The sequence below is a fragment of the Pristis pectinata genome, chromosome 7 (genome assembly GCF_009764475.1).
Source record: "Pristis pectinata isolate sPriPec2 chromosome 7, sPriPec2.1.pri, whole genome shotgun sequence".
Taxonomy (NCBI): Eukaryota; Metazoa; Chordata; class Chondrichthyes; order Rhinopristiformes; family Pristidae; genus Pristis; species Pristis pectinata.
Window position 1 is genome coordinate 11,149,832 of NC_067411.1, and position 27,660 is coordinate 11,177,491.

Sequence of the window (27,660 nt, forward strand, 5' to 3'; positions counted from 1 at the left end):
TCAGTTCACCCTACTAAAGTGATTCAAAAAAAATACAGTAGAAGCATTAGTTGCTAAATGTAATTTGGCATAAATTAAGAATAAAACTAAGTAACTTCAAGGCATAATTATCTTAAAATTGGACCCATTCATTCACATCTTTTTATGTGTAATTTGCACAAAAATGCTGATTTCTGCACATGAAATCACACTAGCATGCATTTCAGAGCCGATTAGCGACCATCTGGAAATTGGCACATGGACTTCCAGATTTAATTCATCTTAGCACATCTGAAGTTTGCCCAGTGTCAGACACACATCTAAGAACATCATCTGGTGCACAGCAGCCATTTCTGCATTTTAAAAACTGTGATCTACAACTCACAAGGAAATAATGGAGTAAAACCCCTCAGCAACACAGCAAAGAGATAAAAATGTAAAGTGCCCACGTTGGAGCCAAGATGTTTTACCCACATTCTCTGCCAGGCTAATTTTTCTTTGCTCCATTTTTGTACACAAGCATCTCTATATTATGCATGTCAACACAAGATGTTTTGATTACCAGCCTCTTAATCCCTGTATCTTTTCAATGGCTTGGAACCATTTGTATCACAGGAATTGATTAGCCAATGCATTGATAGAGTCACAGTGAAGCAAATACAGATTAGGTGACTGCTTTGCAGAACACCCTCCATTCAGTTTGCAAGGATGATCCTGAGCTTCCAATTGCTTCTCACATCAGTTCTCTGGCACATTCCACTCTGATCTCTCTGTCTTGTGTCTCAGTGATCTGATTGCAGGATTGTGATTACGTTACTAAACTATTATCTGAAGACCTAGACTAGTGACTTGGAGACTTCAGTTATATTGTAATTGTCTATTCCACCATTGGTAGTTATTATTGTAGAAATTAAACTCCTATTCTTTAGATAAGAACACAAAATGATGGAAATACTTAGCAGTCAGGCCGCATTGTGGGGAAAGAAACCAAATTAACATTTCAGGTTGAATTCCCTCCATGGGTATTCCCACCTTCCTTGCTTTCAGAATGTTTCCAAATCCTTACCAATAGCTTCAGCACTGTTAAAGTAATAGCTGGATAAATCTCTCTTCGAGAGGCAGTCTTCATTTTGTATGTACAGATTTATTAATGTGGTTTTACATTTAGTCTATTGTTTTAAAAAAATGCTGCTGCACATGACTTTCAAACTCTGCACTCCGGACTGTTTCTTAAGTATGACGTTAACTTCAAATTCTATTTGGAGTATCCTGGGCTACAGGCAATTTACTGTTTTTTTTTGTTGCCTTGTCTCCAGCACACTTAAAAGAAAGGTTAGAGGAGTATTTGAAACAATGGAATGGATTAGTCAAGGTATTTCGAAATGAAAGAAGAGAAGGATTAATTCAAGCAAGAAGTATTGGTGCTCATAAAGCAACACTTGGACAGGTAGAGTATGGTTTCTTCACTCAAAATCTGTATAAAATGGAAAAATATCTGTTTCTAGACTATTAATTGAAAACTTGGACTAATGATGCAGAGACTTTTGTTCAAATCCTAGTAGAGCGCTAGGCAATTTAAATTCAGTTCATTAAATAAGTGAATAAAAGGCATGAAAATGTTGGATTGTCATAAAAACCCATCTGTTTCACTTATGTTCTTTAGGAAATGAAATCTGCCATCCTTTTTCACAAATGTTTAACTGTTAAATGTCATAGAATGGTTACAGCACAGATGGAGGCCATTTGGACCATCATGTCCACACTGGCCTTCTACCAGAGTAACTCACTAGTTCCACCTATTGCCCTCTTCTCTGCAGCCTTGCAACTTTTTTCACCATATATTTATTCAATTCCCTTTCAAAGGCCACAATGTGTATTCCAGATTCCAACGACACACTGCATTAAAGATATTTTCCCCATGTCGCTGATAATTCTCTTTCCTTTTGTTTCATACTTGTGACTTCTAATCCGTGCCATCTCCACCAATGCGAACACCTCTTAATATCCACTCAGTCTACACCCCTTATAATTTTATATAATTTTATATAATTTTATCAGATCCCACCCAAGCCTTCTCCTCTCTATAGTCTCAGCTTCCCTAATTTATTTTTGTAACTGTAGTCCCTCATCACAGGAACTACTCTTGTAAAGCTTTGACATCCTTCCTATAATGAAGTACGATTAAACACAATGCTCCAGGTGAGGTGGGACTAATGTTCTATAAAGGTTTAGCATGGCTTCTCTGCTTTTATGCTCAGTGCATCAACTGATAAGTGCCAGAATTATGTATGCCTTATTAACCACTTTCTCAATCTATCCTGACACCTTTCAATGACCTGTGCACTCATACCTTCAGGTATCTTTTATTGTCTCTCCTCATTCTTGATTACTGAAATGAATCTCGTCTTACTCTGTGTTAAACTTCACTAGTGATGTATCTGCCTGTTAATACAAGCCTGTTTATTTGTCACTATATGATTTATATGATTGACCTGTAGTTGCTGGGCTTATGCTTACTCTATTTTTTAAACGAAGGGGTAACATTCACCACCAGGTCACCACTTCCATATCCAAAGAGCATTAAAAGATTATGGTCAGTGCCCCTGTGATATCTTCCTGAGCTTCCCTCAAAATTATGGTGACTTACAAACTTGTAAGTTCAGCCAATTTTTCTACTGCCATCATGCTAACAATTTTTAACATATCAAGTGTTTCAACTATCTCCTCCTTCACTATCACTTTCGAAGCACCCACTTCCCTGGTGAAGACGGATGCAAAGTACTCAGTACCTTAACAATGCCGTCAGCGTTGATGTGTAGGTTCCCATCTTTTTGGCTTTAATAAGCCCCACTCTTCCATGTATTATCCTTGTACTATTTATATGCCTACCTTTTGCATTACCATTTAAATTGGTTGCTAGTCTTTTCTCACAGGCTCTCTTTGCCTCTCTTATTTGAGTTTTCAGTTCCCCTCTTGATTTTTTTTGCAATCAAACTGGCATTTATTTCCTTTGCAATTTCTGTGAGCTCCTCCCTGATCCTACCACCAGTCACATCTTCCCCTCTCCTCCCCTTGCTGCATTTTGCAGGGACTGTTCACTTCTGATTCCCTGGCCCACTCTTCTGTCCTCACTCTCCTCTCCCCATCCCACAGCATCTTCCCACTGCAACTGGAGAAGATGCAACACCTATCTATTCACCTCTTCCCTTCCCACCATCCAGGGGCTAAAACAATCTTTCCAGGTGAAGCAGCGATTCACTTGCACTCCTTCCAATCTAGTCCACCGCATTCGGTGTTCACCAATCTGGTCAGGCTGGAATGTTTCACTGTTATTGTTGTATATTTCCAGGCACTCTCAAGCACACTAGTGGGTTCCTTTTTATCTTCTTCCCAGCTTGTTGATGTGAATTGTTTGACTGTTAATAAGTGACATGTTCCCTAAAATGTGTTAATGTCACTCAAGGATCTGGCATTACACAGTTGCAACATCTGTTACAAAACATTTATTCCTTAAATTACCAGGTTTTGATATATCTTGATGCTCATTGTGAAGTTGGACCTAACTGGTATGCACCACTTATAGCCCCCATTACTGCAGACAGGTAAGGCAAGCTGTTTTGCTTCAAATGTAGTTCAAGAAAATAGGGAGTCAATAACTAGAAGAAGTTAAATAATTTGGGATTGTAATTTATTCAAAAGGGATATTACATGTTCCCATTCCATCTCCATTTATGAATTGTGACAATCATTTTTAATTTATTCATTTTCTGATTTCAGCCATTACTGAAAAGGCCAACACTTATTGTCCATTCCTAACTGCCTTTTGAGAATGCGTCATGCGCCACCTTATTCAATCACTGCAACTCTTCTGGTGAAGATGTTCCCACAGTGCTATTGAGTAAGGAGTTCCAGGGTTTAGATCCAATGACAATGATATATTGATAAATTGTTGAAGTGGATCCTGCGGGTGGTGGTGTCCCCATGTACCTACTGCCCTCATGCTTAGTGGTAGAGATTGTAGAATGCATGCACTGCAGTCACGATGCTCCAGTAGAGGAGGGAATGAATGTTCAGGCTTGTTTATGGGGTAAAAATCTAGGAGGCTCCTCTGCCCAGGATTGTATTGAGCTTTGCTGTTGGACCTTCACTGAACCAGGGAAGTGGAGAGTATCCCATCATGCTTCTGACTTGTGCCTTGTAGATGGTGGAAAAGTATATGAAAAGGATAAACATATTTTTTAGAGGGTCGTAGATCAGCACCAACGCTGGGAGTTCTGTAGTGCAAAGGCAAGAATCTTTGAGAACATCGGAAAAGTGAAAGGAAAGAAAAGCAGCACTGAAGATTCTGTGATGCTTTGGGGGATTTAAAAAAAAGTTGAAAATTCTTCCATGGCCTGGATATCTTTATTCCTTCAACTTCAACACTTTAGAAGAACCACCTTGCTGTTTGTACCAATGCTGTATCTGAGAAAACAGCCATGCACAAAATGGCTTCTATGTTTTACATACATAGAATTTAAAGAAGTTCAGTGTAACTTGTATTACTGAGATGTTTATGATGTGATGACATCTATACAGCTTCCAGTATTTGCTTCCTTGTTGGATTGTTGTGCTTATCCTTGCACCAATTCAGAGCCTTAGTAGGCTCTTGTATAATCAGGAAAGGACCATCTTTAACAAGAGAAAATCTAACTGGCTCCTTTTGACATCTGGTGTGATTACCATTTCCCACCAGCAGCATCTTGGTGCTCAACAATAATCAGAAACTTAATCACACCAGCTACGTAAGTAGTAGGCTAAAGAACAGCTCAGAGACTACAAAGAGTACTTGCTGACACACAAAAAGTGCTGGACGAACTCAGCAGGTCAAGCAGCATCTATGGAGGGAAATGAACAGTCGACGTTTTGGGCCGAGATGAAAGTCTCAGCCTGAAAAGTTGACTGTTCGTTTCCCTCATAGATGCTACCTGACCTGCTGAGTTCCTCGAACATTTTTTGTGTGTTGCTGTAGATTTCCAGCATCTGTAGTCTTTTCTTGTGTCTCCAAAGAGTACTTACCTTCTGACTTGCCAAATGTTTTCTAGTATCTACAAGGCATTAGTTAGGAATGTGATGGGATATTTTCACTTGCCTGGATGAGTGCAACTTCAATAAGAGTTAAGAACCTCAAAATCATCCAGGATAAACCAGCCACTAGAATGACACCCCGTCCAATAGCTGAAATGTTCACTTTTGCCACTGTTTTTCAATGTGTGGAATAATATATTATTATGGGAGAAGCCATTAAAACCACGTGTGATGCTGTTCATTCCAGCACAGCTTGAGAAGCATGTAAAAGAGATTTTAAATTGCCATTGACAGAACATTTCACAGTAAGTGACATATTCGTGGGTACTTAAATTACATTTGCTGAGTTAAGGTCCAGGAGCTCGGCAATTGATAGCAGCCCAAAGACTGCAATGGTTCACGAAGTTGGTGGACCACCATCTTCTCAAGGGCAGTTGGGAACAGCCAATAAATGCTGACCTTACTAATGACACTGATATCCCAAGAGTATCATTTAAAAATATATTTAATTTAGTTTTGCACAAAAACGCTCGAGTGATTAGCAGCTACAACTTCTCAATGCATTTCAGTTTGAATGGTAAACACATGCATATGCTAATTGTGCCAACAAATTCTCCTGAGTGATTAGAATGTTGTGACCGCACTTGTTATGGATACGTCATCAATGCATGATGACTGAAGTGTCGATTACTTTCTGGTTATCTCTGGTTATCCAAAGCAGTAGCTAGCTTGCTTAGAAAATGCCATTTTATCTTGAATCATAGAACCACAGGAGGACATTCCACTTTTCAAATCCACGCTAACTCTGTGTCAAACAATTCAGTCAGTCCCATTTCTAGGTCTTGCCTGTAGCCCCAAGTGCTAAACTAATTCCCTCCATGTATAATCACTTCTCTGCATAAAAAAGATTTATTCTCACAGTTCCCTGTATCTATAACTTTAATCTGTTTCTCCCCATCTGCTAAAAGGTATAGTTTATCCTCTATTTCCCTGTACTAGTTAAGAATTTAGATATCTCTTTCAATTCTCCTCTCAAGCTTCTTTGCTCCAAGAAGAACATCCCAAGCTTCTTCAGTTTAACCTTGTGTCTGCATGCAATGTACAGTTGGACCATAGAAAGTTCATAGTCATAAAGCTCACTGAATCCACACCAACCATCAAATGCCCACTTATACTAATCCTACACTAATCCCATTGTACTCTCCCACCATCCCATCAATTTACCCTAAATTCTACCACTCACCTGCACACTAGGGGCAACTTATAGTAGGCAATGAATTTATGAAACTGCATGTCTTTGGGATGTGAGAGGAAACCCACATGATCACGGAGTACATGCAAACTATAAACTAATAGCACAGGAGGTCAAGATTGAATCAGGGGTCACTGGAGCTGTGAGGAGGCAGCTCAATACTGTGCCATTGTAGCTATCTATCTCCATTTCAAAAATAGGACAAGTTTTAGTATCATCTACAAACTTCATGTATCCTATATTTGCTTAAGCTATTGATGTATACCATGAAATGGACCTAACATTGAGCCCTACAAAGCCCCACTTCCTTTTCTTAGGCAGTCCCTTGGGGTCAAGGATAACTTGCTTGACCCCAAGGGACTGCCTAAGAAAAGGAAGTCCCTCTCTGTCCTTGATGAGGTCACCTCCATTCTTGGCTCTCAATGCAGTGGATCCTTAGGGTTTTAGGCCATCAATGGCCTTGGTCACACTGAAGAATCCATGCACGTTCTGCTTCTTAGTGAGTTTTTGGGACCACTGTGCTTTCTACCCACCATTTGTGCCAGTGTAGCTTTTATAGCCGTTCTTTCCTCCTGATGCATGATGAAGCTTCCAATTCAAAAGCACCTTCAGTTCGTGATTAATTAGCTTTTGGACATCTTGGTTATTCTTACCAAACCAATCCTTTTTTCTGGTACAGAGGTCAAGTGTTCCTTCAGAAGTGCTAATTATGGTCAACTCCTGGGCAGTCCAGACACCATGGACATTTTGCAGCTCCTGTTCATTGGGAGGTTGTGAGGTGGTCACTTATTCCACAGGGGTAATTACTGAGAGAACACAATGGCTCAATCTTAATAGTGAAACCCACACAGTGTCAATAGTTTTCCTCTTACGGAGTTCCCTTCAAAAGATGATAAAGCCACCATCTTCTCTTGTTTGTTGAGCTGGCCATCTCTCGCATGTCATCTCACTTAGATATCAGTGTCAAAGCAGTTGTTCTCACACACACATATCCCCCTACCTGAGCTGCAGATGTTCTTACCTATTACAACCCCACCTTTCTCTTGCACTCTGCCACTTGGCCCCTCCTTCCTTTCCTGTATTCTCACCCCATCCACTCCCTCTTGGCCACCACTCTCCCCCACAACATTCTTTCTGTCAGTAAACTCCATTCCACCATTGCATTTTACTTTCAATCAGTCAGTCATACTTGAATCTGACTTGCCACTTCCTCTTGAGTTCTATGTTCTTTTACTTTTTTGAACATTCTGCCACGTCAAATACCTTGATAAAACCTTGTGGGCTACAAACACTGTCGTCGTGGTCCCTTCTTTAAAAACAAAACTGAGTCAAGCCAGTCAGACTCTACCTTCTCTTACCAAATCCATACTAACTCCTTTACTGGAGCATAAAACAGTACAGCACAGGGACAGGCTCTTCAGCCAACCATGTCTGTGCTAACCATGATGCCAGTCTAACTGATGTGCTTGCACATGGTCTGTATCCCTCTGTTTCCTGCATGATCATGTGTCTAAGTGCTTCTTAAACATCGCTATCATATCTGCTTCTATCACCTCTCTTGACAGTGCATTCCAAGCACCTACCACTCTCTGAATATAAAAAACTTGCCTCAACTCTCCTTGAAATTTTCCCCCTCTTACCCAAAGCCATGTCCTCTAGTATTTGACATTTCCACCCTGGGAAAAAGACACTGACTATATACCCTATCTATGCCTCTCATAATTGTATATACTTCTATCAGGTCGCTCCTCAGCCTCCGTCTGAGAAAACAATCAAAGTTTATCTGACGTGTCCTTGTATTTAATACTCTCCAATCCAGGCAACATCCTGGTGAACCTCTTCTGCACCCTCTCTAAAGCCTCTGCATCCTCCTGTAGTGTGGTGACCAGAATAGCACGCCATACTCCAAATGTGGCCTAACTGCACTATGACTTCCTGATTTTTGCAGCCAAAGCCCTGACCCATGAAGGCAAGCATGCCATACGTCGTCTTTACCACCCTTAGTTGTGTTGCCTCTTTCAGCAAGCTATGGACTTGCACCCTATGATCCCTCTGTACATCAGTGCTCTTATACGTCCTGCCATTTACTGTATACTTTCCTCTTGCATTTGACCTCCCACAATATGACACCTTGCACTTGTCTGTTTATTAATTTGTCCCTTTCTAAATCTTAAATTAGCTAAGAGAGAAGGAAAATAGCAAGCCATATAATTCAAGGGCAATTTGGTAAACCTTACTATGAAAGACTTCAAAAAAGAATTCAAAGGGCACATGAGTTACAGAGCCTTTATACAGATAAACTTATTTACAACCATATTAATGTGTAGTGGGTGATATGTGGTGTTCAGGCAATAGGTGGGTAGGGCCCCTAATGGCTTAATGAATAACTGCATCACCGAGCCAAGCAGATCTGGAGAGCACAGGTTACATTTCCTGGTCTTTTCAGAATTAACTTATCTCACCTGAGGTGCCAGAACCATCCCTTTTGAATTACAAGTAAAATTGCTGCCCTTGAACATTGTCACATAAAGTAATCTGACTGACTTCACACAGAGCACTTGTAAAAGCACATGCATTTATGTAGCACCTTTTACGTCCCTTTCAGGATGTCCCAAAGCACTTCATGGTGAATTTAAAACTTTACAAAATGCATGACATAAGAAATGCAGCACGTAGCTGGCACACATTAAGCCCACACAAACAGAAAAGCTGCACTGGGACACTGCAGTTGGTGATGCTGCCTCACAACTCCAATTAACACAGGTCAATCCCGAAGTTGGGTGCCGTCTGAATGCAGTTTCCACATTCTCCCTGTGTCCAAATGCATTTTCTCCAGTTGCTCCCGTTGCCTCCCACATGGCAAAGCAGTGCTGGAGGGTTAATTTGTTAATGTAAATTGTCCCTAATGTATGTGAGTGACAAAAGGATGGAGTTGGTGGGCATGTGGGAGAAAGAGTTGCTGGGGTAAAGGGAAATAAGAGGGTAATGGGACTGATGGGATTGTTGTACTGAGAGCTGGATGAACCCAGTGGACCAAATGACCTCCTTTGTCAAAATAAGTAAATGATATTGACTAGATGTTTTGCTTTAGTGATGTTAGTTGGAAAATAAATCTTGGATAACCATGAGAACATACAGAGCCTTGATTTAATAACTCATTTGAAAGACAGCCTCTCTGATAATGTAGCACTCCCCAAGTACTGTGCTGGAGTAAAAAACCTGATGCAGAGTTTTGACCCAAAACACTGACCATTCCTTTCCCCCCACAGTTGCTGCTTGACCCACTGAGTTCCTCCAGCAGACTGTTGCTGCAGATTCTAGCAGCTGCCATCTCTTGTACCTCTGCTAACAAAACAAACTGCTGGAGGAACTCAGCGGGTCAGGCAGCATCTGTGGAGGCAGCAGAGTGGTCAATATTTCAGGTCGATATCCTGCTGCAGGTTTTCGATCCGAACGTCAACCATCCCTCATGCTGCCTGACCTGCTGAGTTCCTCCAGCAGTTTGTTTATTGCTCCAGATCATGGCATCTGCAGTCTCTTGTGCCTCTACTGTACTGGAGTGTTAGCTTAGACTTTTGCCTCTGGAGTGAGACTTCTGCTGGGAACCCACTGACTTGGAGGCATAACCAAGCTATGGCTGACAACTTATGCTACTAAAAGCATGCCACTGGTTCCATGACGTGATGAGGTAAAACTGTGTTTTTTGCCCAGTAAATGCCAGCTGTAGTTCAGTTTACTTCAACTCTGTTAGATGTTCAATATTTAAATATGAAGGTCCAGCTTGGTTTATCTATCTTTGGTATATACTGTGTTCTTGAATATTTGTTTCAGAACTACATGTACAGTTCCCCTTATAGATTACATAGATGGCAATGACTTTACCATTGAACCACAGCAAGGTGGGGATGAGGATGGTTTTGCCAGAGGGGCCTGGGATTGGAGCTTACTGTGGAAGCGTGTACCATTGAACAGTCGTGAAAAGGCCAGAAGAATACATAAAACTGAGCCTTATCGGTAATTGCAGTTGAATTTATTTATTGCTGATTTCCATTACATCTCTAAGACCTATGATCTCTCCATTTCTCCCATGTAACCGGCTGCATCCCACTTTAATTCCAATAATATGTTGACGCATGGATCCTTGCACCCACCCTTTCCGCCTCTACCAACGATATTGCCAATGCTGCAGAACCTCATGTACTGTGCCACTTATAGATGCCATAAACGGAAATACTTACGCGATATCGCCACAAGGGGGTGGTGATGAAGATGGTTTTGCTAGAGGAGCATGGGACTGGAGCATGCTGTGGAAGCGTGTCCCCCTCTCCAAGCGAGAGAAGGAAAGGAGAAAACATAAAACTGAACCATATTGGTAATCATTAGAACTTTGATAATTGCCACTTATAAAAATCCGCACTCTGGTTCTGTATCCAGCTAATGTCCATGCATTTCTGTTCCTGTTTCATGTGTTGGGTATTTCTTCTTTACCTGAAAATGCTGCACTTACATATTGCCGAAATATTTCTAGTTTTAAATGTGAGAACGTATCCACACGTTATATGTTCTTAAACGTTTAATTGATTTAAGTTCTATAAGGGCTCGTCACCAAGTAAGGATCGACCAGTAGTTCTTTGTCAAATTGTGTGTGGAGACCATCCCAAAGTACTACAAACCAGAAGTTCCAGTTTAGTATGTCATGTAGTCAGATATGCAACCACTATTTGTGCTCTGTGCTGGTATTCATTGCAATGGGAGAATACTAAGCCCACACTAGTAATGCAATAACATTAACCTTTCCCAAAAATGCAACCAGGGAAAATAGTATTGCATGGAATATATTTAGTATATTGGTTTATTATTGTCACATGTACGAAGATACAATGAAAAGCTTTTGTTTGCGTGCCATCCAGGCAGATCATTCCACACATAAGTACATCGAGATATTGCATTCTTTGCACTAAAAAAAAACAGAACGAGGATTAATCCCTCCTTTGACTTGTGCAGAGATAAAAGTCTGACGAGAGGATGGGTTTCAGAAGAGAAGAGTTTAAATATTATTTGCATAATCCACTGAGTGCAGTTTTACCTCCATAAATATAGTACTTTACAGCGTCCTTGGCCACACTGCCACGTATTTTTCTTCACACACATCAAATCTTGGCATCCTATATGGGTTTAAGCCACTCCTATTATACGTACACATGAGTGAGTGCATTTAGGTGAGTAAACAAAGGGCTTCTATTATTTCTCTGTTGCTAAAACCTGAGAAGAAATCAGGTGGAAAATCAGTTTGAATTACACTGGTGTAAAATTACACAAAGCACTTGAGCTAAGAGTACAACTTTAACCCATTCTGAGAAGTCACCGAGTTCCCACACCGAAACTGGTTCCATCAAATACTGTGCAAAAGTGGATCTAGTACAAGAGCATTCATTTACCATAAAAATAAGCCATAATTTTTCTCTGAAAACCATTGTGAATAATGACAATGGATTAGAAAATCAATAAAAGTGAGCAGCTATAATATTAGTGGTTAGATACTGAAATACTGGGGTGCTATGTTGATTATATTACTGGACTAAAACATGACAACAGGAATTTAAATAATAAATATATTTTTTTCTGTTATTTAACAATTAATTAAATAAATCTAGGACAAAAAGTTAGTATCAGCAATCATGAGCAAGGTGCCACTAGATCATTGTAAAAAAAAAACCCATCTTTTCATTAAAGTCCTTTTCAGTAAGGAAATCTGCTGTCTTTACCCAGCCTGACCTCCATGTGCCTGCATCATCAGGCTGATTCTACTGAGGGTAGAATGAGGGTAGGGTAGTAGACTTTAGTAAAGATTTCAAGAAGGTCCCTCATGATAGACTAATTCAGATTAGTCAGAATAACAGCCCTCCACTACCACCCTCTGACTTATATAACTAAGTCAATGTTGAATCCAACCTATTAAGTCAGTAACCAGCGGTGTTGCAAAAGGCTCAGTGCTGAGACCTCTGTTGTTTGTAATATAAATGATTTGGGCAGAAATGTAGGTGGTCTAATTAGCAGGTTTACAGATGACACAAAAAACTGGTGGAATTGCAGGTAATGAAGGTTGTCAGAGCATACAACAGAATATAGATCAGTTGGAAATTTGAGTAGAGAAATGGCAGATGAGTTTTAATCCAGCCAAGTGTAAGTTGTCACATTTTGGGAGGTCAAATGTAAGAGGAAAGTGTACAATAAATGGCAGGACCCTTAGGAGCATTGATGTACAGAGGGATCTTGAGGTACATGTCCATAGCTCCCTGAAAGTAGCAACACAAATGGTAAAGAAAGCCTATGGCATGCTTTCCTTCAGTCAGGGCATTGAGTAAAAAAATAGTTGGGAAGCCGTGTTGCAGCCATATAAAACATTGGGTAAGCCACATTTGGGGTATTGTGTGCAGTTCTGGTCTCCACATTACAGGATGTAGAGGGTTGGAGAGGATGCAGAAGAGGTTCACCAGGATGTGGCCTGGATTGGAGAGTATTGACTATAAGGAGCAGTTGAACAAACTTGGATTGTTTTTGCTGGAGTGTCAGAGGCTGAAGGGGCGACCCAATAGAATTATGTAAAATAATGGGTAGATGGGGTAGAGGCATAGATGGGGTAGGAGGTCAGAGTCTTTTTCCTAGGATGGAAATGTCAAATACTAGAGAGCATGGGTTTAAGGTGAGGACGAAAGTTTTTAAAGTAGATTTACAAAGCAAGTATTTTTTTTACGAAGTGACTGGTAGGTGCCTGGAACATGCTGCCAGGGGAAGTGGTAGAAGCAAATACAAATAGCAACCTTTAAGGAGCATTTAGACAGACATACGCATGGGCATGGAATAGAGGGATATGGACCTTGTCCATGTAGATGGGATTAGTTTAGATGGGCAACATGGTCATTGCAGACATCCTGAGCTGAAGGGCCCTGTTCCTGTGCTGTACTTCTTAATATGTTCATAAATGAGGAGTAGGAATTTGGATGAATGGGCTTCTCAACGGCAAAGTATTTATCAACATTTTCATTAGTGACCAAGACAGCATTATCAATGGCTTTATCTCAATGTCTAGTAAATGTTACATTATGATGAAAGACGGAGCCATGCATAAATATCCTGGTGAAAAAGGTAGGTTTGTAATTAGCAAATGCATTGAAGTGGTAATGTTGTGCACTTTGCTTAATAAAATAAGCAAAGGAATTTTAGGAATATTGGGAAATACCATTTATTAGGAAAGAGCTCTGGAAGTCAAAGAAAATGAATCCTTAAGACAGGAAAAGAATGGGATATTTTATATTAAAAGAAATAAATTAATGAAATTATTCGGTCACTGCACAGACTTTAGATCTGATTGGATCTTCTATAATATATGCTGTTCTTGACCCCTTATTGAAAAAAAGAATGTAAACAAGCACATAAGCACTTATGAGAATGATTTTGGCACCAGAGAATAGAATGTATAAGGATGCACTCACCGACCTTGAGTTTCTTGGTTGGAGGAAAGAGGATCAAGGAGGGATATAGCTGAGGAATTTAATGAGATACAGAGGGGAAGTCTAGAGTATTTGGTACACGGCACCAGAACAAAAAGACATGGTTATACGATAAAACAAAAGGAACGTTCGGAAAGGGCAAGCAAAATACTCCTTTGCTAAAAGTGGCCATCTTATCAAGAGAGGTCACAGCAGATATGGATCTTTCCAAGTGCTAAATTAGAAAAACATCCTGAAGAAAAACATCTTGATAGCAAGAACCCAGTCTAGTTCTGGCCCTGAATTTGTCTGTCCTGGACATTCACTAAACGTTGCTTGTTTTTTTTTTATGGACCAGCCATAGCCATACTTTTTTGAACTTGCTGTCTGTGATATCTGATGTAGTATTGTGGAGTGTACAGAACTGGGCATAGATACTATGCTGCATGAAACCAGGAGTCACTGTATGGAAGTAGTACTTTGGTCGATCCTTACGTTATCTGTGGTCTATCCTATCATACAAGGTATAAGATGCAGTACTGCCTTTTATATGGAAAAGTAAACCTTGAGCTTAATAAGTCTTATTTATGAGTGGCACTGTGAAATTGCCTTTACTGTCTGGTAGTTCTTTAGACATCCATAATAATGTTAGTAAACAAATCACTCACTTCTCTCTATCCATTGAGTCAGCAACACAGTCAACATTGTTAACATTTAAAACCTAATGACTGAAATTTCACTCATAACTATAATCTCATGAAGTAGATAACAAGAGAATTTTGTGTGAATGCACGAGCGTGTTTGCTTCCTACCATGTCCAATATCTGTACCAATAACGTTGGGACTCTTTTTTGACTGCTGTGTTGTGACTTGACTCGAATGTGAGCATGACCAGTTGAAGGTATGGTTGCTGACTTCTAAAGTTGTTGAAAATTTTGTAACCATTAAAATGTACAAATTTGGGCAAAACAGAAGGCATAACATAAGAGTGCTTCCACCTGATTGTAGTGCATCTTATATTTTGCACAATGTGATGGGCAAAAACTGTTAAGTTTATAGTTCTTGGCATTGGGTGAGTGCAGCAGGCTTTAACTTGATTCAACCTTTCTGATACCACTAAATTCTCACTGCACTGACCTTGTGTCAGACTTGAGATTCCTTTACTCTCCTTGGGGAGCCTGTTTATGGTTCTGCCTTTCTTGTTCTAATTGCCTCAGTCCCATCTTTCCTAAGTATATTACAGTGCTGTGCGGATCTGACCAAATGAAAAGCTAGTGATGACGCATGGGGTTCTGCTGCTGCATGTATTTCCCATGTTTTAAGATGCTCTTCTAACACGACTCTTCCTTCTAACTGTAAACTGAAAGAACTTCAGTTAAGCTTTTATACTACTGATTTTTACTTTGCATTTAGATTTGCTTTTTGTTGGTATAATCTATTGCATTTAATATGGCGATCATTATGAAACCTGCATTTTCAATTTGCTTTGTATGTCATTTTACCACACTGTTTATTAACAAAGCCACCAGAACTGATTATAATATTGGCTTAATGAGAGGAGCAATTGGTTAAAATAGATGAGGAACTTAGAACCTTTGATCATGAGAGGGCTGTGCATTCTGTGGGAGTTTCTCTGCCTCACCTAATCCAAATTCAATAAAAAGTCCAGTTAAGGAAACTCTCCTATTCAATACAGTTTAAAAAAAACTGCAGTGATATATTCGTGATAAAAGTATTTCTAACTTCCAGTCTTGAAAGCATTAAAGGAAATTCAGTCCTAAAGTGATTTAAAAATTTTATTTGGGTATTTTCTTCCCACATCGAGGCAGATACTAGTGTTTTATAACTTTGTTGATATGATTGCTTTACGTTAGCTCCAGATAATTAAACAGATTATCATTTCCTTTAAAATTGTATAAACAAAATTAAGATTAACATCCTTCCTGTCAGCTGACTTGGAATCATAGAAATTTTTGGCACAGGAGTAAGCTATTTGTCCATTCAAGTCCATGCCAACCAAAAATAGAATTTGAGTTAATCCTGATATAGGAGATACTTCTCAATGAAGGCAAACGCTGTTAATGAACTTCACCTTCAATGTACCAGCACAGCCTTTGACCATCAGAGGAACAGAATGTTTGAAGATCGGGACCTCATTCCCTGCTCTAAACTCATGGTCTACGGAACTGCCATGATGCCTGCCCCCATGTGTGCTTCTGAGTTATGTACTAACAACACCAGGTACTTCAAAGTACTGAAGAGGTACCAAAAAATTTCTGTCTTCACAATATTTCCCAACACGTTGGCAGGATATGACCCGTATCCTCAGCATTGGGGGTTGAATTATACTCTGTTGACTCCAGTGGTAGGCCTCATTGTTCACGTGCCCAACACCAGGCTCCTGAAACAAACAGAGTACTCCAAGATCCATCATGGCAGAAGATTACAGGGTTAACAGATGAATGGATCCAAGCATGTTCTTGAAACCTCCTTGAGAAAGTGTTGCATACCCATTAACTTATGGGAATCCCTGACCTATGACTTCTCTAAGTGGAGAAGGAACATTTGGAATGGCACTGACATCTTCAAGTCCATTTGTTGGTAGTACACAGAAAAATGACAAGGGACAAACCACCTCCCAAACAGTCCGCCTTCCTGCCCCATCTAGCACCTCTCGATCCACTTGTAGCAAAAACTGCCACTTTGGCTTCATCACTCGCGTCCTGACGTCCCCCAGAGCCTTTCTACCACCCAAAGGCACATCAGAGTGATGGAATGCTCTCCACATGCCTGAATGAATACAATTCCAACAATCCCCAGAAGCCTGGACCATCCAGGTCAAAACATCCAATTTGATTCGCAGCCCATCAACCACATTAAATATTCATTCTGTCCATCACGAGCATAGTTGTGTACCATTTACAAAATCTACAGACTACTATGACAACGTCCCCAAAACCCTTGACCTCTACAACCCAGAAGGATAAGGGCAGTAGGTTCATAAGAATACCAAAACCTGCAGATTCCCTTCCAAGTTGTACACCATCCTGACTTGGAAACATAGTTCCTTCATTATTGCTGGCTCTAAATCCTGGAACACCCTCCCCAACAGCAATGTGGTTGTACCTTCACCAAAAGGACTGCAATGGCTCAAGAAGACAGCTCACTACCATCTTCTCAAGGATAACTAGGGATGCACAACAAATATTGATCTTGTCAGCAATACCCAGATCCCAAAAGAAAAATTAAACAAAAGTTACCTCAGGACCTACAGAACTGGATTAGAAGCAAATCATCCTCAATTCTGAGGGACTGCAGGAAGACAACTCTCTATTCTAGCTACAGCCTAACTAATATTTTATACAGGTCAACATGATCTGTCTCCTGCTGTATTCTATGCCTCATCCAACAAAAATAAGTATCCTAAATGCCTCCTTAAACTGCCTTATTTAGCCATCTTGCTACCTTCAGGGAGTTGTGAACTATTCCTCTGTACTTCATAATATCCTACCATTTTATTTTATTAAATAAGTTGAGTGAGGTAGAAAAGTTGGATTCAAGCCATGCAGCAGAGGTGAAATCTGTTCCGAGTCTTTGGTGGAAAGCCCAAGTCAAATGGTGGATCAACTGAAAGCAGTGTAAGCCACAAACTCGGGTTTAGATTAAGTTGCTAAACAAAAGAATATGTCAGTTATAGGAGGCGATGGTTGAAGATATGGAAACAACTAGTGAATAGAAAGTGTTTAAACAAAGCAGGCAATGTTTGAAGTGTATATGTGGCTTTCTGGGGGAAAAAAGTACAAAGGTTAAAAGGATAAAGGTTTCAATGCTTAAGTATTAGAAATACAGATGTGGAACATTACAACTGAAAACCAATTGCAAACAGGTTGAGACTTGCAGTCAGCATTAAAGTAAATGGGTAAGAATACCAAGAAAAATACAGGGACATGTCTGTTCTCAAACTAGCAGGATGTAGTTTTGAATATAAACTACAGATCTAGCATGACATATACTGTTAAATTGAAGGGGTGGGGTTAGGTCAAGATAAAGGTAAAACAAATTCTTCCTCTTAAAATGGATCAAAGGTTCTAAATTAAATACTTCCATTACTTTGCATGCTTGCATTGTAATTAAAAACATAAAGGTGGAGTTCTGTTACCCACCATAGATGTATTGTAAAATTAAATAAAAAACAGAAACTGCAGATGTTAGCAATCCGAAACAAGAACGGAAAATGTTGTAGAGCTCAGCAAGACACTGAAGAGGTTACACTTGAGGCATTACCTTGGCTATTTTTTTCCTTAGTTGCTGAAAATTTCTAACATTTTCCATGTTGTTAAGTTGCATTTCCCTTTTTCACAAGCCTTCAAGTTTTAAGGCTACTAAAATCCTCCAAATGATTATTAGCTTTAATGTATCTTTTGCTCTTGTGTTAATTAAATATAAATTTTGCCATTTGTTTTATACATAATACTTCCTAACCATTAAATGAATTAATATGTCAAAATTAATGGTTGTCTGTATCCTAACCTTGAAAATTGACCTGAAATTGGCATATTCTTTGGAAAAGGGAACTGCAGCTTTAAGTTATATGAATTTAACTTCTAAAACCTGCAATTCATAGAAATTTAGGTGCATAAAGAGTAACACAACAGCTGGAAACTTCTAATTTGGTGTATATTTGTCTAACAATAACTTTCTCAGGTCCCCAGCTATGGCTGGGGGGTTGTTCGCTATTGAACGAGATTTCTTCTTTGAGCTGGGGCTGTATGATCCTGGTCTTCAAATCTGGGGAGGTGAAAACTTCGAGATATCCTATAAGGTAATATATATAGAGAGAGAGTGAAAGTTTTCTTCAATGCATAATGCAGTTACTGATAAAAGGACATCATAACTACTGGAATATCATTGGCAATGCTTTACAATGTTAACTCAATTCAGAATAATATTACCATGCCAAAAATTGGCAACTAAAATAAAATTTGAACACTTTACTATTATTAAAAAAAATTATGGAAAATCTTATTTGTAGAAATTGCTCTATTCTGAAAACATTGACTGAAATTTTTGAGACGATGCCTGAACATTCCATGTAATATAATCATTGAGAAATGAAGTCAAAGATTTTTATCCCCACCCAACAAATGTTTCCTTTTCTCTTGTTCATGTCCTTGCAGATATGGCAGTGTGGAGGAAAATTGCTGTTTGTACCGTGCTCTCGTGTCGGTCATATTTACCGTCTGCACGGGTGGGCAGGGAATCCACCACCTGCTTATGTTGGGTCATCTCCAACGTTAAAGGTATGTCTCTAATCGATTACCCAACTATGAGAACAATTTTATGGAGCTTTCCAAAATGTCTCAGTTTGTAGCAGGGCAAGAATTTCAACAATTCAGTATTCAAATTTCTCTTCTGTTAATATCATAACATTGATACTAATTGCCAATTGTTCTTCTGTGTTGTTTTTTCTAATCTGTGATCATTTATTTTGTTTGACCTTTGAGTAATTTCTACCTCTTCTCCTGACCCCACAACCCAGCCTTTACTTACCACAGTACCAAAGGGTCAGGTTGGTTAGTGGACAGACTGGCGCATCATTCTGAGCACATTAATATATTACAAGGTGACAGGAAGGAAATAAGTAGTGGAAGTGCAGTCTTAATGGTTCTGTGTACACAGCACAACACAAACCAAAAGAGCACAATGTGAGGCAGCTTTCAGAAGAGTTAAGCAAGGGTCTTCAACCTGAAACATTAACTATTTCTTTTCCACAGATGCTGCCTGACCTGCTGAGCTTATCCAATATTTTCTGTTTTTAAGGAAAGTTAGCAGGACCTTACATTATCCAACCAAAAAGATAGAATCTATATCATAGGAGATGAGAATTTCAAGAAAGTTTTGTGCATCTAAAAAAAATGGAGATAGTGGGAACTATTGACTATGCAGAAATAGCGATGTGCAGGATTACTGCAAAGTAGCAACCAGCAGTAAGGTGCTGAGGGTAGTTGGGACTGAGAAAGGTATTAGTACATTCAATGAAAGGCAAATTTCCAGCCTTAAATATTTATAACATCATTTGTCATTTTGTTTCAATGGGCAGCTTTCAGGTCAATTTTTTTTCCCTTTTATAATAGTAAATTTTGGATCTGTGCAGATTATTGATCACTTTAGATCACTTGTGCTGGTCATTATTATTACATCACCATTATTCTTTACAGAATTATGTTCGTGTTGTGGAAGTCTGGTGGGATGAATATGCCGACTATTTTTATGCAAGCCGTCCAGAAACAAAAGCCATGGCTTATGGAGATATATCAGCACTGAAGAAGTTTCGTGAGGAACACCATTGCAAGAGTTTTAAATGGTTCATGGAAGAAATAGCTTATGACATTCCAGACCACTATCCATTACCACCCAAAAATGTAGAATGGGGAGAGGTAAAATTACTAATTCACTCTTGATGGATTTGTATCCCCCAAGTGTCGGGGGGGATAAATGCATTAATCCCTGCAGCTTTATTAAGGCAGTACAGATTAGTTCAGATTGTATGAATGGTTGCAATAGTGTCACTGCTGTCTGTTGATTGGAGTTGACTACAGTGCTCCTGCACTTGGAGGTTAGGAGTGAAGATGCCAGATTTCTTCTGGAGGGACAGTCAACATTGAGGCACCACATTTGATGCTTTAATTGGTCTTATCCAATTCTTTCTGAAAGTGAGCATTTTTGAGTGGGCACGTAGCTGAGAATGGAATTAGATTGGCTATGATGATCAAACAACCTGCCTCCATTCACCCTACAGACTTTCATATAAATCTTAGAATTCATTCGGACCAGACTTCAATGTGAGTTTTGGATTATCAAGGAATGCACTATATGCGCAGTTAGGTCTGGATATGCAACTTCTTAATTATGATATCAAATGTTATTTAATAAGTCCAAATTGTATGAATTTCAAAATATGAAACCGTTTAGTAATGTTTGCTGAAATTAATCACACATTGGATTATGTTGTAGAACCTTAACCCAGACCTGTTTCAATAATTACATGCCTTTTACCACACCAGTTTTATGGGACCATTCACTTTTCGTTTCAGATCAGAGGGCACGAAACTGATTATTGCATTGACAGCATGGGTCATACCAATGGTGGATTTGTTGAGCTGGGGCCTTGTCATAGAATGGGAGGAAATCAGGTAATCCTTCTGTCAGTTTTACAGCAAAAAGTAAAAGATGAAGTAGTTAAGCGTAACCAATGCAGCAAGCAGAGCTCAGCTAGAAATCTATAATTTTAGTAAAAGCCAGATCAAACATGCCAGTTTGGCATTGGCTTCGCATGAGATTTAGTGACTCCAGGAGGTGAACGAATGCCTGAGAAATGCAATTCAATGTTAAGATCTAAAAGCAAAACACTGCAGATGTTAGAAATCTGAGATAAAACAAAATGAAAATTCTCAGCAGGTCAAGCAGTATCTGTGGAGTGAAAAGCAGAATTATGTTTCAGGTCAGGGAGCTTCCATTAGAATTGGAATTTTCACCAGTTCTGATGAAAGTTCAACAGCAGACTTGTTTCTCTCTCCACAGATGTTGTCTGATCTACTTCCAAGCATTTTCTATATTACTACAACAAACAGGGTGATTTGCAGGGTTCTGGTTAGTTGAACACAGATGGATCACAAGCGATCTGACCTTTTCTTGCTGTGTTTGATAACACGTTTTAACAAAAAGGTTAGATATCAGCTCTTGAATCATTAGAAATCTCCAGCTAAATGAAAAATTCAAGGTTAGATCTTTGTTTTAAACCTGTCCTGTCAGAATAAAGCTATGACCTAGATATGAAGGAAACTCAACAGAAATGGGCAGCGAGAAAACATTTTATTCATTCTACCTGTCTATTGTGTGTATATGTCAATGCCAAGTGACACCATTGTCCCCCATCCAACAAGAACGCGGTGTGCCATCTACCTTCTCGATTCACAGGTTCGTCTTTTCAGTTAATACTGGCCTCTCTTACATTGCGGTCTTGCTATTATTCTTGCCAATTTCTCTGCCCTTAATTCATTTTAAATTTGTACTTCTAACCTGCCATTCAAGCTAGTGCAATTCTGTCCATTTTTCCCACCTTTAAAATTGTTGTTCCCCGGTTCTCATATCCCCACTTGGATAAACTCTGCTTTGATAAAATTTTCATTTGTTTCCAAATCACTCCATGGCCTTGCCCATCTATCTCTATAACCATCTTCAGCCCTTCGAATCCTCACAGATCTCTGCAAGCCTTGTACTCGGGCCTCTTTCACATCCCCAATTTTAATTGCTTCACTGTTGGCAGCTGTGCCGTCAGCTGTCAAGGCACTAAGCTCAGGAATTCCTTCCCCAAAAACTCTCAGATGCTGTTAAGCAAAAATGTTTTTGAATTCCACCTCTTTAACCAAGCCATTGGTTAACTGTCCTCGTATCCTCTCATTTGTTTAGTAACCATTCACGTGAAGCACCTTGTGATTGTCGACCAGATTAAAGCTTGTGTTTAAATGCATGTTGCTGATGTGCATTTACCACTTTCACCTCAGAACACTAATTCCACTTTCGTTGTCATGGCCAGCCCCACTTGTTTCCTTCAGATTCTTCTTCCTTGTGCCTTTCGTTACCATCCCTAAGCCTCCCACTGCACTCAGTGGCCCCTGTGTTGTCACTCCTTGCTTGAATTCTATGGCACTCAGTGTATAAGTCCCGTTCTTGTAAGAATTTCTGCCAGCAATTGCAGTCATCATCTTGCAGAACCTAGACAAGAATGGGCTTGAGGAAAAGAAGGCCCAGTTTATCTTGGGAGCATTCCTGACGCACAGATCCTCAGAATGTTGTCAACCTCCAACTTTTGCAGTCAGGTGCATTGGGCAATAGCTTGGTGACTGATAGCTTGAGAGGCAAATGCTCCTTGACTGTAAGATGTTAAGTCTGATGCAATTCTTCTTTTGACCTGTTCAGATTCTGTTCAAATCATCCTTGCAAAGTGGTAACAGTTTTTCACCACGTTGCTTATTGGGCAGGTTCAGAAACTCTTTTGAAATAAACTTGTAAGCTTACAGTGTCTGAAACCAAGAAACGTTCTTGTAATTGCAAAGCTGTAATGGTCATAGTTTTATAGTAATGAGAAAAAAGTACTTGAAGCATCATAAACTGAACATTATCTTTCAGCTGTTCCGAATCAACGAAGCCAATCAATTAATGCAGTATGATCAGTGCTTGACCAGAGGAGCTGATGGCTCAAAGGTTGTGATTACACACTGTAGTATGAATGCATATAAAGAATGGCAGTATATAAAGGTAAGGTCAATGTTATTACCACCAGTTTGTTATAAGATTGAACAGACTAGGGCTCTCTTCTGTAATAGTTACAAAACTGATGTGAAGCCAAATTGGTCCTTAAGGTTAAAGGAAATAATAGAGTAGACATAACAAAGCTGTTTCCACTTGTGGGAGAGTCTGAAACAAGGCCCCTGAATATAAGACAACCAGTCATAAAAAGAAAGCAGAATGAACTTCTTTAACCAGAGAGGGCAAGAATGTGTTATTTATGATCACAAGGAGCAGCCGAGGTGAAAAGGAAAGGTAGGTTGCAGGAAAAGCTAGAGAAGGGAGTAGAAAGGTTTGCTGATGGGCAGAAAAGATGAGTGAGAGGCTTGTATGAGGTGGGAGATGTGACATGATTATGTGCTATACACCTATATAAACTTGTATAGTTCAGCCTGAGTTTTCATCTGTAAATGCAAAATTGTATTTTAACTTGTAAGTTATGATGAACTGTAAACTTCTTTATATTCTTAGTTTTATTTTGATGTATGTATATCTATTAAAGTCACTGATAGCCGCAGTACTCTGTTGAAAAAAGAACTTTAATCACTACATTACTGTGGGGAAAACACATAATAAAGATGTCATTACAGTACATGATTCACCCTTTGACGTAGTGAGGGGTTTGTTGAATGTTAAAAGTAACAACTATTAAAACAATGACTTAGTAGTGCCTTGTATATTTTGATTCCTGTGCACGTTTAAAATTTGAGCCCTTTCCTCTCATTAGATTGCATCTGTATCTCCACTTTCCATGCCTTTACTGAATCCACCCATTTATTCCCGTCCCAATTACTTCCGTTCTCGCAAGTTGGGGTCTTTCCATCCACTCTCACTGCCCCAAGAACTAGCATTTTATTTCTGCTTGAAATCCTACACTACCAATGCTACCTACCTACGCAGATAATCTAAATGAGCTACAGGAAACCATCTTCCATCCCAACACTAACTAGTCATCAAATACCTTCCTTTCTCCTGCCCCACATCACTTTACCCCATCCTCCCTCCACTTTACCTTCGCCATCAGCCTCGGCTTTCAATTTCAAGTCCAATATTGGCTTGAGTTGTACATTGTACAGGTTTATCATCACAGTAAACCAGCATTTATGATGGCACATTTTTGAAGATGCATTTGACAAGAATTTATTTTTTCTTTAATTGGTATGATTTACAGGAGTGAGGAGGCAACTATTTCGTGCCCATAATATTCCCAATAATGATGTGTTAACCCTTTAAATTATTATTGTTTAGTTAGGGGGGAGAGAATGAGGTTAGTTGTAATCCACTGTTTTTAGGTCCGTACATGACTGAAAACACAAGAAAATGAGAAGTGGGAGTAGGCCACCTGGGCTCTCCAGCTTGCCTCATCATTCAATATGATCATGGCTGATATGCTCCAGGCCTCAACTTCTCTTCTGTGTTAGTTCAACAGAGCCCACATTTTTCCAATCTTTCAAAACTTCAACTACACCCTCTTTGAATACCTCCAGTGTTTTAGCCTCCACAACCCCCAAGGCAGAGATTCACCATCCTCTACTGAGAAGATATTACTATATACCTCAATTTTAAATGACTGCTCCTTTATCTTGTAACTATGTCCCCCCATATGAGACTCTCCCAGCAGTAGAAAACATCTCAACATCTAATTTCTCATACCCCCTTAGGATCTTATATGTTTCCACTAAATTAAAAAGAATGCACATCTAACTTTTTCAACCATTTGTGATTAGGCAATCTCTCATCTCAGGAATTAGCATAGTGAATCTTTTCCAGACTGCTTCCAATGATATTTTAACCTTTTTAAAACAAGGGGATCAAAATTGGACACAGGTGCAGCCCCACCAACTCAGTGCAATTGTAACAATAGTCCGATATTAAACTCCAATCCTCCAGTAATAAAGGCTAGTGTGCCATTTGCTTCTTAATTACTTACTGCACTTGCCTGCTAACTGCTTGTGTTTCATGTACAAGAACACCTAAATCCCTCCACCTTCCACCCTTTTGCAGTCTCACTCCATTTAGATATTACTCTGCCTTTTGATTCCTCCTACTGACATGCATGATCTCACACTTGAAATTACATTTGCCTAGTTTGTATTCACTCACTTAACCTACCATTCCAAATATCCACTGCAGCAGGCCTCTCACCTATTTTTTGTCATGAGCATACTTGGATTGCTTCCACTCTGCCCCCTTCTCCAAATCATTAAAATAATTGAGGGCCAATGACTGATCCTTGGAGCACTCTCACCAGTTACATCTTTCCAGCCTGAAAAAGACCCCTTTATAACAAATCTATCTTCTAAGTGATAACCAGTCTTCAATCTGTGGGAACACACTTTCCTCAATACAACTTAGTGAAATTGTCATAACTCTTGAACAGAAAGTCTCTACCTTTCCTTTCAGACATTGCATAGATTCACACACATTCCAACGGGCAAGTGCTTGGACCGCTCCGAAGTGCTTCACCAGATTTTCATCTCCAATTGTGATTCTGCAAAGACCTCGCAAAAGTGGGAGATGAATAACCTACTGGCGGTGTAATTTGTCATATAAATGTACAAGATGGAAAATTATCTGTATATTGCTGCAAAAAAATGTACAGTTCAGTGTGTAAATAATTTTTGACACACTTTCAATGAAGGATCTAGAAAATTGTGATTATGTAATAATCAAAATTATGTAATTACACTATAATTTTTTTTAATACCTTGAAAGTTCTTAGATGTTTACAACTTATTTTGCTGTTATCTTGACAGACTTTACCTTAGTAATAAGGTGCAATCCAATTCTTTGGGGGATAACACTCAGGGGCGCTGAACATTGGTTGCTTTTCCTCAATAGGTTTGTTTCAGTAGGTACATTGTAATCAGGGTCAACTAATTTCCCCAGTTAGGCCAGAGCTGGATCTTAACTTCTAAACTTTCCAGTATATTTGATATGTATTCATCAAAGGTAGCCCAAGAGCTTTTCATTAAATTTGTGTTCTATCCAATAACTATTGTCTTACTCCAATCTCAGACGTTGAAAGTGGTCATCTGTGAGTTTCTAATGGCTCTTGTTCAGTCATGTTCAAACTTTCATGTTGGTGGAGGGGCGTGGTGTTCTTTTCACATATCAATTTGATTCTAACAATGTCAGTTGCCAAAAGAAAAAGGTGCTATTAATGCTGCAGACATTGATTATTATAAAGAGACATAATGTTCTTTTTAACGACAAGTACAGAAATAGGATAGTGTTAAAAAAAAAATTTCTTAACCCTGTGAATCCCTACAGTCCCTTTGGGACCAGTGATACCAGTCTCTGCTCCATCCAACATCCTGATGGTAAACTTAATTCGATGATCTTTAAACTCTTAGTCAAAGAGATGGAGAAATACTGATTTTCGGCATTCTTTCGGAAATTCAAAATCCTCTTCCAAGATTTCAGCCAACTTGTGTTTGGAGTTTTGCTGCTTTGGCCTTTTTAAGCAGTAAAGCCCTAAAGTCTTTGTGCTGCTTTGTAACCACTCTATTTATTGAAAGAATGAATATTTATCTTAAGATGTTTGTGTTTTATATTAATTGCTAAACTAGCATTGCCATTTTTAAACATCTTGGATTTCTTGCTCAAATTCCCTTTACACAGATGACATTTTCCTCCAAATGGTTTTGTGTAAAATTGTTGCCATGTATATCATTCGGGAAATTAGCTGGTCTTGTAAAACTCTGTGCCATATGAAATATATTTTTCTACAATGTACTTGAATGTTGGTAGGAATAAAGGTATTTAACTTTGTACTTCAATGTCATGGCTGCAGCAATTGATCACAATATGTTATTTTTCTTTTCTTAAGCATTTCTAGATTTAAAAAAAAATGAATTCCTTAAAGTTACTGTAATATTTAAGTCCAGCACTTTGCTGCAATTGAGCTATCTGTAAATGATTGGAGAGCAGGTTCAAAATTCATCTGCCAAAACACACCCTTTATAACTAATCTGTTGTGCAAGTTTTCTTTTGGTTATGCACAAGTGTTGACAGACTGTAAATATTCCCTCAAATGGCAATTCCTGTACATACTGTAAAATGGGGATGACTTTAGCAGGCTAAAATTTGGGATGGAAATGATATCCAACTCTTTTCAAAAATTAAACTATTGTTTGTTCTACTGTACATTTGTTCTGAAGTTGTCACCAAGCCAAATAAAACGAACTACAACATACTTGAACAGTCTTTGCCAATGTTCACTGTTCATAGTTTTCAAAGTTGGCAACCATAAATACAAGATAGCGACTATTAAATTCAGTAAGGAATTTGGGACAAACTCTTTTACACTAAGAGTAGTGAAAAAGTGGGCCTGTGTACTACAGATAGTGAGTTAGAGGAATATTATAATTTCTAGTAAGCTAGTAGGTAAAAAACAAAAGGAAGCTGATAGTCAGAGAGAAGGAGTGGGAGGAAACTCATGTGGAGCGTCCATCAGATGAGTTGAATAGCTTTATTCTGTGCCCCATATTCTCTGTCATTTGAATGTGTACAGTTTTCCTC

General features: G+C 39.1%; 1 protein-coding gene across 2 annotated transcripts in view; it reads left to right on the plus strand.

The window, feature by feature from the left end:
• The window catches only part of galnt7 (UDP-N-acetyl-alpha-D-galactosamine: polypeptide N-acetylgalactosaminyltransferase 7), a 90,312-nt gene extending 62,978 nt beyond the window's left edge, over nucleotides 1-27,334 (plus strand). Inside the window, exons 4-12 of one of the 2 annotated variants that reach the window (XM_052019320.1) lie at nucleotides 1,296-1,426; nucleotides 3,502-3,581; nucleotides 10,488-10,670; nucleotides 18,493-18,610; nucleotides 18,966-19,088; nucleotides 20,007-20,225; nucleotides 20,883-20,981; nucleotides 22,978-23,106; nucleotides 25,540-27,334. In XM_052019320.1, coding sequence (XP_051875280.1) covers nucleotides 1,296-1,426; nucleotides 3,502-3,581; nucleotides 10,488-10,670; nucleotides 18,493-18,610; nucleotides 18,966-19,088; nucleotides 20,007-20,225; nucleotides 20,883-20,981; nucleotides 22,978-23,106; nucleotides 25,540-25,677 — 1,220 coding nt within the window. In that variant the 3' untranslated portion in view covers nucleotides 25,678-27,334. Of the gene's footprint in view, nucleotides 1-1,295; nucleotides 1,427-3,501; nucleotides 3,582-10,129; nucleotides 10,313-10,487; nucleotides 10,671-18,492; nucleotides 18,611-18,965; nucleotides 19,089-20,006; nucleotides 20,226-20,882; nucleotides 20,982-22,977; nucleotides 23,107-25,539 lie in introns of both variants that reach the window. The other variant, XM_052019319.1, reaches the window with a different exon arrangement.
• Nucleotides 27,335-27,660: the final 326 nt, after the last annotated feature.